The sequence below is a fragment of the Rhinatrema bivittatum genome, chromosome 2 (assembly GCF_901001135.1).
Source record: "Rhinatrema bivittatum chromosome 2, aRhiBiv1.1, whole genome shotgun sequence".
In the NCBI taxonomy this organism is placed as follows: domain Eukaryota; kingdom Metazoa; phylum Chordata; class Amphibia; order Gymnophiona; family Rhinatrematidae; genus Rhinatrema; species Rhinatrema bivittatum.
Genome location: NC_042616.1, coordinates 488,607,411 through 488,619,415, shown reverse-complemented (window position 1 = coordinate 488,619,415; position 12,005 = coordinate 488,607,411). Strand labels below are relative to the sequence as shown.

General features: G+C 46.8%; 1 protein-coding gene across 4 annotated transcripts in view; it reads left to right on the top strand.

The window, feature by feature from the left end:
• Nucleotides 1–10,360, top strand: part of ECI2 (enoyl-CoA delta isomerase 2) — a 133,220-nt gene extending 122,860 nt beyond the window's left edge. For 2 of the 4 annotated variants that reach the window (XM_029590576.1, XM_029590577.1), the window contains 2 exons: nucleotides 8,971–9,114; nucleotides 9,908–10,360. In XM_029590576.1, the coding sequence (XP_029446436.1) occupies nucleotides 8,971–9,114; nucleotides 9,908–10,063 (300 nt within the window). In that variant the 3' untranslated portion in view covers nucleotides 10,064–10,360. The remainder of the gene's footprint in view (nucleotides 1–8,970; nucleotides 9,115–9,907) is intronic. The other 2 variants (XM_029590575.1, XM_029590578.1) reach the window with 2 other exon arrangements.
• Nucleotides 10,361–12,005: the final 1,645 nt, after the last annotated feature.

Genomic DNA, 12,005 nt, shown 5'->3' with positions numbered 1-12,005 from the left:
GAGTGTAAGTGTACAGCAACCCCGGTGCCCCAGTGAATCGAGAGAACATCCGCCATTGACCCCCTCCCCCCCCCCCTGGCCGAGGGAGCATACGTGGGGGTACTTTCCTGTTTTCCAAGGAGGCGAAGAGTTCTATGTACAGTGTCCCCCAGGAGCGAAAGATCTGGTTCACCACCTCTTGATTGAGGGACCACTCGTGAGGCCTGAACGCCTGGCTCAAGGCATCCGCTAGGGTGTTGTCTACCCTCGGAAGGTGTTCCGAGAGCAGCTCCTTAACAAAGTGGTTTTGGTTCAGACCAACAGTCAGGTTGCTATGTGGTAACTGAACAAGCAAGGGGGAACGGGGTCCTTCCCCCTCTGTCAGGAGGCGGTCCACACTTGGTCGTGGGCCATCGAAAACGGCATCACCCTCCAGACAGTGTACAATCTCCACGCTATCAGATGTAGCAAACTCTGCATCAGATGCAGGAGGGAGCCCTCTTCTTGGGATAGTAGGTCGCTCCTGTAGTCCAGCGGGATGGGTGGCTCGATCGACAAATGGAGCAGATAAGCATACACTGCAGCAATTAAAATTAGGTTTGCTACATCCTGTATGCACTGCGGAATTGGAGGAAAGGCATACAGTAGTCCCTACGACCAAGGAAGTAGAAAAGCATCTTGCGCTGTGCGGACTAGGAAATACAGAGTAGAACCGTGGCACCTTCCTGTTCTGCTCCGTGGCGAAGAAGTCTAATGTCGGAATCCCCCACTGGCTAAAGATAGTCTGCCATCTGTTGGTGTAGCAACCACTCGTGAGGGTGGAATATTTGGCTCAACCTGTCCACTCGATTGTTGTCTATTCCCGGTAGGTACGTTGCTTGTAGAAGGATTGAATGGTGGGCTGTCCATTCTAAAATGAGGATCATTTCTCTGCAGAGGCTCCATGAACCGGACCCTCCTTGTTTGTTGATGTAGAACATGGCTACTTGGTTGTCTGTATATAGCATGACCCTCTTCCCTTGTAAGTGAGTGACAAAAGTCCAAAGGGCATTCCTGATGGTCCTCAACGTGAAGAGGTTGATTTGGTAGATGGTCCGGATGGGAAACCCACCCTTTGTGGGATGCATCTATTGTGAAGACTGTATTGTGGGGTAGTGGGTGGAACAGCGCACCCCTGGTGAGTGTATGGGTTCTTAGCCACCAGTCCAAGTCCTTGACCATTTCTTGAGTCAGTGAGACTATTCAGGATGGCAGGTGACAGAATTGCGACCATTGTCTTTTCAGGCCCCATTGAAGCAGACACATGTTCAGCTGGGTGTGAGGAACAGTGTGAGTATCCGCCGCCATATGACCCAAGACTGTGAGTATATGACGGGCAGATGGTTTTTGAGGTGAAGTGAAGTTCTTTTGCCAGCCAGCAAAGCTTCAGTCTCTGGGATGGCTGAGTCGCGCACCAATAAACTGTAGGTTTTGTGAGGGTTGAAGGCTCGATTTCTTGTAGTTGATGATCAGTCCCGCTTCCTGGAGACAGGTTTGGTTTGAAGGAGATGGCATTGTAGAGTCCACGGGTCCGAGGCTACTAGAATCCAGTCATTGAGGTAAGGAAACAGGATTCTTTGATTCCTGAGATGGGCCACTACCACTGCCATGCACTTTGTGTAAACACGGGGGACGGCCGACAGGCCAAAGGGGAGAACATTGTATTGGTAGTGCTGGCCATTGAATTGGAAGCACAGGTATCGCCATGAGGAAGGGTGCATTGGGATGTGCGCATAGGCATCCTTCAGGTCCAGGGAGCACATCCAATCGTTGGGTTGCAGAAGAGAGAGAAAGGTCTCGAGGGAAACCATCTTGAACTTTTCTCAGACCAGAAACTTGTTTAACTCTCTCGTAGATCCAAGATCAGTCTAAGCCTCCACAATTTCTGGGAATTAGGAAATAGGAGGAGTAGAAGCCCATATTCCAAAGAGATTTGGGCAGAAGTTGGATTGTGTTCTGAAGTTGAAGAGCGGTGATTTCATCCGCTAACTGTAGAGGGTTATTTCGCACTCTCCCGATGGTTCGGTGGCCGAGTAGGGGGGCTCAGGATTTGAAATGTAGTTAATAACCAAGGTGAATGATCTCCAAAACCCAACGATTGGTCATGATTCTTGACCAGGCATTGTAGAGAAGATATCCTCCCTCCCACTGCAGTAGGGGGTGGTGACCCCATGAAGCTCAAAAAGTCGGTGGGGCCATCGAGTTGGCAGGGGGTTGCTGTCCCTATTGTCGCTGGGATCTGGGTCTGCCCCGTCACTGTTGTGATTGCTGGCGTTGCGGAAAGGTGGGAGGACAGTACGGAGGGTAGGCCCAGTAAGGCCGGCTCTGATATGGTTGTCTACGGAACGGAGATGTTGTGTTTGTGGCATTGTGGACCCTTGGTCGCAATGCAATTTCACCCTTGGTGAAAGCAGGAAGGTAAGGCACTGATCCACGAGGTGCCAGTACGTTCAACAGACACAGAAGAATAGTCTCACCCAGATGTTTACTATTGGCAGGAGCCCGCAGTGCGGGTAACGCTGCGGCTGGTGGGTACAGTTGGAGCGCCGGATCGTAGAGGTACTCACAGAATGAAGGTGTCTTCCTGGCAGTAGAATGGTGGGACCGAAGGTCCGTGGTGCCGGATATAAAGGTGGATAGGCCCTCGAGGAGCGAGTACCCAATGGTCCAATATCCTGAAATGTAGAATAGAGAGAGAGACTCCCGAGGAGCGGTTGTCTTAGTGAGGAGCCCCGAAGAGAAGTTGGAAGCGAGACCCCTGAGGAGCGGGTGCCAAGAGCTTCTTACTGGAGCGAGGCCCTTAGAGTGAAAGCGGCATCTAAGCGTGCAGCTTAGAGCAGTCAGAGTAGTGTTTATTTTAAAACTCTTCTATACCGTCAAGTTAATTCACCATCACAACGGTTTACAGAAAGCACAATAAGAAAAAAAACTATAATTGGTATAGATTACAAATTATTCATGTGGTAACATATTTTAATAAGAAAAGACTACGTGTTAATTAAGGCTTATATGTCGGTTGAAAAACTGTCAAGCGGTTCAAATCTAGCGTTCATATGCAATTGGAGATAGAGGAACAAACCGATAGTGAAGCAAAGTCTTTGCTAACTCAAGGTGGTAGCGGAGGCTAGATATACCCGGAGGTGCTGACGTCATGCGGTGGGGCTGCCCCCGAGGTTCCCGCCATGACGTGTATTTGAGCGTAGGAGATGTGCACGCTCACACCCAAGGAGGCCATGGGAGTGAGCATGGTGGATGGGGATGCCCATGCTGGTTTGGAAACGCTGAGGCTCTTTGCATTCGGCACTGGAGGTGGCCATCTTGCCCAAAGAGAGAGAGAGGGGAGAAAAAGAGGTAAGGCAGAGCGGTTGCAGCAGTCTGCAACTGATGGACGCAACAGGAGAGAAGTACTGTTGGGTGAATGCGGTCTGGTCCATCGGGTTGGTTAGGGATTGTATTACCACATTTTGTTCTTTTAATTGGGATACCATTTCCTGTAACCTGCTACCAAACAAATTATGTCCTTTGCAGGGGAGGTTGGCTAGCTTCTCACGAACATCTTCACAAATTGCACTGGCTCATAGCCATGCCAAGCGTCATGCAGCGATTGCGGATGCCAGTGCTCTGGATGATGTCTTGAATGCTTCATATATTGTGCGCAGGAGATGGTGTATCTGGAATGAGGCCCTTTATCAATTGTAGGCATTCATACAGGTATTGAACAATGTAGAATTGGTGCTGATGGATTCTAGCACCTAACATGGCAGATTGGAAAGATCTTCTCGCAAACTCATCCAGGTAGCAATGGTCTTTTCCCGGTGGCGTGTTGGAGTGTAATCTTGTCTTTTTGCACTTTTCATGACTCGACCACTATAGATGCATGTGGTAGTTGTGGGGGGGTGTAGAGTGGCGATTGTTTCATGCAGAACTTCAAGTCTGTCTTACGGGAAACCGGTGTCATTGGTAACAGTGTTTCCCAAGATTTCTCCAGGACTTCATCCAGCACCTGGTGGGATGGGAGAGCCGTCAGTTCTGCCGGAAGTTCAAAAATTTTTAGAATGACCAAAGTTTCTTCTCTTGGATATGGGAGCTTGTGGATCTCAGTGTGCAGGGTAGAGCCCACTTTTTCAGTGAACTTGGGATATGACAGAACCTCTGGGAGGAGTAGGGTTCCTGAGGTTCTTCTGCAGGGTCAGAAGTATATCCCGTGGAAGATCCCGGTGAGGAAGGCAGAGAGTCTGGTTGAGGGGATAACTTTGGCGAAAGCCGGGGGAAGGGTGAAGTATCCCCGTCCCCTGGTGATTCTCTTGGTACCGGTGAGTCTTCCCTTGGTGAGAGAAAGGGAGAGTGACCGCTCGATGGTGTCAGAGAGAGATGCGGGCTAAGTGGGCTCGGTTGTGGATAGGAGTAGTCCATCTGGAGGGAGGAGAAGAAAATTGTGAGGGCAGCAGAGATTTTATTTTATTTATTTATTTATTTACTATTTTTGCTATACCGGCTTTCATGACAGGAATCACATCAAACCGGTTAACATTTAACAATGTGTGAAGGAAGAGAGAACTCAAAATACAGTAAACAATAGCATGGTTGGGAGAGTGACAAAGTTACAATAAAACAGGGAAATAAATAACTGGGATCTGGAAAAACGGGGGAGATAACTGGACAGCAGACTATTTACAGGGTAGCAAAATTGAATCCAATATAATATAATTGTATAGCAAATGACATTAACAACATGGTGATGGAGATGCCGGAAAAGTTAGCGGTTTCTTATTTCAATCTAATTTTTGAAGAAGTGTTTGTGATGTTAGGTGAAGATCTTAATCAAGGCCTGGGAAGGCTTTTTTAAAAAGGAATCTGTGTTATGGCTTGCTGCACAATATCTGGTACTGGGGAGACTAGGCAGCTGACTCAGTCACCGCTTATGTGGCACTGCTGCTAGAAGTATATTAGAATCTGGGGCCTGTGGGCATTACGGTTGAGGGTGTTCCTCTCCTAGAGACCTGATCCTCTTGTGTAAGGGTTCCTGGAGCTGTGTGGAGGAGCGATGCCATCAGGAAGCCGATGGGAGATCTGAGTAGACCTGCAAGAATGATGAAGATGAAGTTTCTTGGTAGTCGGAACGGGAGGACACGTCATTGAACTCCTTGTTTGTCCTCTGTGCTGACAATGGGCCCCTTTGCCGAGATGTATGTTGCTGAGGCTGAGGAACCACCGAGTGATCAGTGGGGATATTGTCTCCTCCTTCACCATTGCGAAGCCCTCTGGCGACAGGACATTGCGCTGGTTCTTGTTGATGATTGACGAGGCCGTTTCCCCGCACATGCATCAAAGATTGCATCGTGGTCTGCGTCGATGGTTCATGAGTTGGTCAGCACATCAGTCTCTTGTGCCAGGGCTTGCGTCGATGAGGTATGCGTGGTGTTGCTTGTGTTGGCACCGGTGGGCATCGAAAGCCCCAGTGTTGGCGCTTCGGGTGGCCTCACGATGCGAATCGCAGTCCTTATGTCGAGGTGTGTCTCAATAGCTAAGTTTGATTTTGATTTGTTGCCCTGTTTATTAGAGCCCTGGGACCCTAGGGACGCTGCCCATTTTTCTTTGTGGGCCTGTTTCGGCGCCAGTTCCCATGAGGAGTGGGCCTCTGAAGGGGGGAAATACGAGCCCTTGGCTGCAAGCCTTAAGTTTTCAATTTTTTGCACCCGAGGAATTGGGCCCTAGGCAACATGTGGCCACAGTGTTTGCGTATCGCCTGATCGTGGTTGGGGCCCAGGCACACACAACAGGCAGAGTGTCTATCCGTTATGGACATAACTTTTCCATATGCGCAGGGATTAAAGCCCGAAAGTCGGGGCATACCTGCAAGATGGTGATCTTCTCCAAATTTAGTTGTTTACAAATTTTTTTTTTCCGTTGCGAGTTCCTCACTGAGGAGAGAAAGAGCTCCACATGCGTTCGTGCTCACAGAAGGAACAGACTGAGGAGAAACTGCCTTCCTGCACGGGAACACATGCAGAGCCGCACAGAGCTAAGCTCTGTAACAGCTTTGATAAGCTCCGCCTTGCAACGTCCGGAGGACGTTTCCAATGCAGCATGACTAATTCGGCCCTGCTATCGATGGGGAAAAACATTTCCAAAAAAGCAAAAATCTGCCAAAAGAGTGTGAGCTTTGCAACCGTGAGGCAACAGCTTCGCGGAAAAGAAGAGTCTGAAGAGGGACCCCACGTGGATGCGTGGGTAGCGGCAGGCTGGGCATGCTCAGTGTGTTTCAAAAACTTTGACAAGTTTTCCATGCCGGGCTCCATCGAATGAAGTCACCCATGTGTGAGGACTATCATCCTGCTTGTCCTTGGAGAACCTTTCTTCTCTGCAGCACCAGCAACTTTGAGAAGGTTGCTTGCTCCGGGCCTTAGAGGGACTACACGATCTCCTGGGCTTAGGGACACTCTGTCTTGATAGGGGCGGTTGCTCCATCGCCTAGCCCAGGGGTCGGGAACCCATGGCTTGCGAGCCAGATATGGCTGTTTTGATGGCTGCATCTGGCTCGCAGACAAATCTCCTAATTCAGTGTGTCGCCACACTTTCCAGTCCCCCGCTGACCCAGCTGCTCCCCGGTCCTCCTCCGCCCGGGCTTAAAATGCTGTCAGCCCGGGTGGAATGCGGCAGAATAGCTGGAGTCGGCGGCACCGGCGTGCTCTCTTCTTCCCGCCCCCCCCCCCCCCCTGCGGCCCGGAAGAGGAAGTGGGGAGCATCGGGTGCGTGCGCGGGAAGAAGAGACCACGCTAGTGTGGTCAGCGTCGGTCCAACGAAAAGAAGACTGTGCAGCGCGGCTCGGAAGAAAATAAAGAAGAGCATCAACCCCCGCCGCCAATGGGACTCCTCCTCCGCGAGGGCTGAAAATGAAGGAGGTTAGCATTGGGAGGAGGCTGCTGCTGCCGCGAGTTCCCGGGGTGGGGGAGAGAGAGAGTGAATGAGCGAGCGAGCAAGCAAGCAAGCATGTGTGTTTGAGATCCTGTGTGTGTGAGTGAGCGATTGCATGTATGTGAATGATTGAGAGCCTGTATATGTGAAAGAGAGTTTGTCTGTGATTGAGAGCCTGCCTGTGAGAGAGAGAGCATGAATGTAAGTTTATGATTGGGAACCTGTATGTGTAAGTTTGTGATTGAAAACCTGTTTGTGTGAAAGAGTATGTGTGTATGATTGAGATCCTTTGTGTGTGAGAGAAATCATGTGTATGTATGATTAAGAGCCTGTGTGTATAAGTAAGAGAGAGAGACCATGTGTGTCTGTGTGTGATTGAGAGCTGATTTAGGTGAGGGAGCATGTGAGTATGTGAGAGCCTGTGTGTAAATGAGAGAAAGAGAGGACATGTTTGTAAGCATGTGAATAAGAGTCTGTGTGTGAGAGAAAAAGACAGCATGTATTTATGTGATTGAAAGCCTGTGTGTGTGTGTGTGTGTGAGCGTGAAAAGATAGACAGCATGTGTGTAAATGTGTAAGAGCCTATATAAGTGAAAGAGAAAATGCATGTGTATATGTGAGTGACTGAGAGCATGTGTGTGTATAGGTGTGTAATTGAGAGCCAGTGTGAGAGAGAGTGCTGGTATGTGAAAGAGAGAGGAGAAAGTTCCAAGCAAACCACCCCTCCTCCTGCTAATTCAAAACAATCTCAGGGCACCTGGATATCAAACGTTCCCAGGTATGCAGAGCAAAAAATTTTTTGTATCCTTATTATTTTTCATTACTGGGTCTTTGTGTCTGCTATTTTGAAATATTTTGTTGGTATCTGGAAATTTTTTATATGAGTTTTTAATTATTGGATATTCCACTCATCAGCTGTTTCGAAATATGTTCTTTTTGTTAGTACAGTTTTACTGCTGATGATTTTATATTTCTTGATTTGTTTTATAAGGATGGGTGATGTTTCTTTTTTCCTTTGTTACACTGCATACAGAGACTCTGGCTTGTTGCAGTTTCCAATTCAGTTTTTTCTGCATGCTTCTAGTTATGCGTTTTGGTCTCTTTATTCTGTTAGGTGAGGGTCAGCACGTGATTCAGGTGAGGTTTTCTGCTGGCGTGTAGTTTCTGTGTAGGACTCTATAGCAGCCTGACTTGGTCAGTTTTCCTAATAGGAGATGTATTGGTGTCTTAAGGCCTGGTGCAATATTTTCAGAGACTTATTGTACTTTAAAAGTGTGATCTTACATAAAATGCACACATTTACTTGTATTTAGTTTTAAACATATTGTATGGCTCTCATGGAATTACATTTTAAAATATGTGGCGTTTATGGCTTTCTCAGCCAAAAAGGTTCCTGACCCCTGGCCTAGCCTCGCACTGAATGTTTTCACCTCCGGCAAAGTGCTGGTACTAACAGATTTCTCAGTCATTGGTTGAACCAGCTGAGGATCCTGTGAGGATTCAGAGGGGTAAGGTCTCACTTGGCTCTTGTGCTTCATTATCTTGTTGTAGGCTTCCACATATCAGCCTAGTATTGGAGCGCAGGCCCCCCCCATCCCCCCAGTAGACGTTAACTTAGTGGACAACTTTCAAAACGTATATGAGTAGTTGCAAAATCTGAGGGTACTTTTCCCCATGAATATTGCACCAGTTCTCAAAGGGAAAATATGCATATACTTTCCATTTGAAAATTGCCTAGGGAAAAAGGTATCTGTAGAGATTCATACTTGTTATTGCTATGGATCCTTTTTCCCAGAAAAAAAAATACATAATTTTTAAAATGCAAAACTATATGCATTGTTACTTCCCCTGACCTAACTCTGCTTTGATTCCACTTCCTTTACACATACCTTTCCCCAAGTACAGGATGAGCAATTTTCAGATAGCCTATTTATTTAGGTAAACAGCTCTTGAAAATTGCCCCCCTCATGATTATATTCTGTTTTTCATGTGTAAAGTAAATTTTAATCTTTTTCTCACTCTCACATTTATATTTAGGCTAATGAGATCCTTATTTTCAACAAAGTGTTGACTGCAGTGGAAGCGTGTGACCGGGGACTTGTGACTGAGGTTTTCCCTGACACCACTTTCCAAAAGGAAGTTTGGGCAAGGCTGAAAAATTATGCAAAGCTCCCCAAAAATGTCAGTATTAAACTTTATTGTTAAAAAAAACTGCATTGTTAGAGTGGCCTGTCCTGTGGCTTAGCTGCAGCGCTGTGCTTATGGGTTTAATCTGAGCAGAACATCCTCTATAATCTACAACCAGTGAAAGGGGATTAGGATTCCCTGAAGCAATCATTCCAAAGGTGATCAATGGAGAGAATCCCAGGAAAGTTACTATAAAAATGTAATGAAATTTGAAATGTTTGCATAAAATGAGGAGGAGGGATTGTTGTGGGGGGGGGGGGGGGGCTTTTGGACAGGCATAATGGGGAAACTTTTCCCCATTATCCCCAGCAGAATATCCAACAAAAGTCCTGGGGCTAGAGAGAGCAGTACATAATTTTGCATTGGGTAGTCCTCATAACAGTCATCAGCTGACAGGTATTTGAGACACACGTTAATACTTCAGAAGTAGCTTTACTACAGTATGTATGTACTGTTTCCTATTACATGCTTCTGGCAGAAGTTATTGTGGAAGGAAGCCCTAACTGTGTGTGGATGGAGGTTATCAAGCATATTTAGTGGAAGCAATCATAAGCCACTGCTCTACTTGTTTCTGCTATTGGAGCATTGCTATGTTTAACTGTAGCAAAATGATGCATCTTGGTGCAGTCCTAGCTCCTTTTGTATTTCAGTGGTCAGTGCTTGTTTTGCAAATACTGCCTTAGATATCCACTGAAGCATTCTTTATACATAGCCACATGCTATGGTTGGGCAGGGGCCTTCTTTCTACTGACCTCTCATTTTTTTTTTCACTTCACTTTCTTTCTAGTCTCTGGCATTCTCAAAACAGTTGATTCGAGGCATGGACAAGGAGAAGCTGCATATTGTCAACACTCAGGAATGCAAGCTCCTTAAAGAGAGGTGGCTGTCCGATGAGTGCATGAATGCAATAATAGACTTTTTCCAGAAAAAGTCAAAACTGTGACCTTTGCTTTGGGAGCTGGCAGAGAATGTTTAACCATTTTACAGTGTTTGTGATATTTTGATGAATGAAGAACCTCTTTCTAATTTATGTACTTTCTTTATTTGAATTGCTTAATCATAAATACTAAGCACTGTACAAATTTGAAGACATACATAAAAATAAACAGTATATGAAATCAAACAATAATACAATAAATAAAAGTAAAACAAAGCAACATAAGCACAGTCCCATGCATTTGCTGCAAAACATGAAGTGATGCAAGTTCCACAGGCTTACACTGAAGCAGGGCAGATTTTTCGTAGCCATGTTGGTCTTGGAGAAAAATTGTAGTCTTTTGTAGGCTGCACAACCTTTCATTAGACCAACAAAAAAAGATGTGTAGTACATAAACTTATGAGAGAGGAACTTTATGATCTCGAAAGCTCATGTGCTACAATGTCTTTATTGTTGGTCTAATGAAAGGTATCACAATTTACAAAGGTTTCACTTACACTGAAGTGAGATTTACTAGTGATGTCACTTGATGATTTCACAAGCCATTAAAATGCTAGATTGTGTATTAGAATATTAAAAAATCTTTGTGGGGCTTTTTTCCCAGACCTGTGGTTATAAAGGGCATGATGACGTGTAAAATTACAGCAGGTAAATTGTATATTCTGAGTGTTACTCTTGCTTTGCACAACACATATGATTATAGCTTAAGTAGCCAGTAATTGTGTTTTGTTTTGTTTTTTTAATTCTTTATTTTCAAAATTTTTTTAACATATACCCAAGAATAACTCATGTACAGAAAAACTGATGTTCCCTGTACGTACCAGGATCAGTCCAGACTGCTGGGTTGTGTCTCCCTTCCAGCAGAGGGAGTCAGAGAAAAAAACTGAAAAGGCACCCCTCTTAACCTGGTGTGCCACCTGCGATCCCTAAGTATTTTCTCTGACTCTCAGCAGAAGGGTTGACAGAACCTGCGGTCCTTATTTTTCAATTTCTTTAAATTTAGTTACATCTCTTTTTTTTTTTTTTTTTTTTTTTACAGAGTTCTAAGGCTATGGATGATTTAGTTAACACCTTTGGCTACAGCAAGTTGGTTGTATAAAAAAATAAAGCTCAGTGCCGTTTTATTTTCTCAGGCTCTTCACTCGGCAGGTAGAGGTAAGGCAGGGGCTGGCAGCTCTAAACGCCTTGTTCCCGGAGGGCAGTCTATCTCTGGAGGGGGATTAACCGGTGGGCCGGTCCCTCCCCTCGGCGCCCCGAGACAAGTTTCCTCTGGTGCTACAGCGTTCCCAGAGCTCCGTAAGGCCGCAAGTTGGCAGGGTATTTTAAATTATTCTTTTTTCTTTCCCATCGTACTGTTTGAAACACCCCCCCCCCCCTCAAGATGCCACAAGGGCTATCGTGCTCAGCATGTGGGGAGGTGGGGTTGCGCCTCTGGCGGGACACGGTTTGCGCCCACTACCTCCCCGGGGGGGAGGGCTCGGCTGGGGGTCATTTTGGGCCCATTTTGCCACGAAGCGCGGAACAGCGATTCGCGATCGAGTCCGTTGCCGGCGCGCGGGGGAACGGCAGCCATTTTGTCGGAGCCCTGCCTGCCGACTGGGGGAGAGGATTCTCCAATTTCTCCTCCCAGTCTGAGTCCCGTTCGATCGTGCGATCCGGGACCAGCCCCCTTGGGGAGCCCGGTCCTCCCCCCTCCTCCCCTTCACCTATCGGATCCCTTAAAGGCCCAGTCAGTTTTTTCTTAAATTTATTTTACTTATGCATAGGGCTTTTTTGGAGGCGGAAGCTCATCAGCAGGATGAGCAGCCCCCTCCCGCGAAGATTGCACGGCGGGACATGTCTCTGGATGCCCTTTCGGCCCCTGGGGGGCTCCGGATCCTGCTCCTTTGGGATCTTTTCTGGATCCTCTCCTCCAAAGCCTAGATGGGGGTGTTAAGTCCAATCCAGT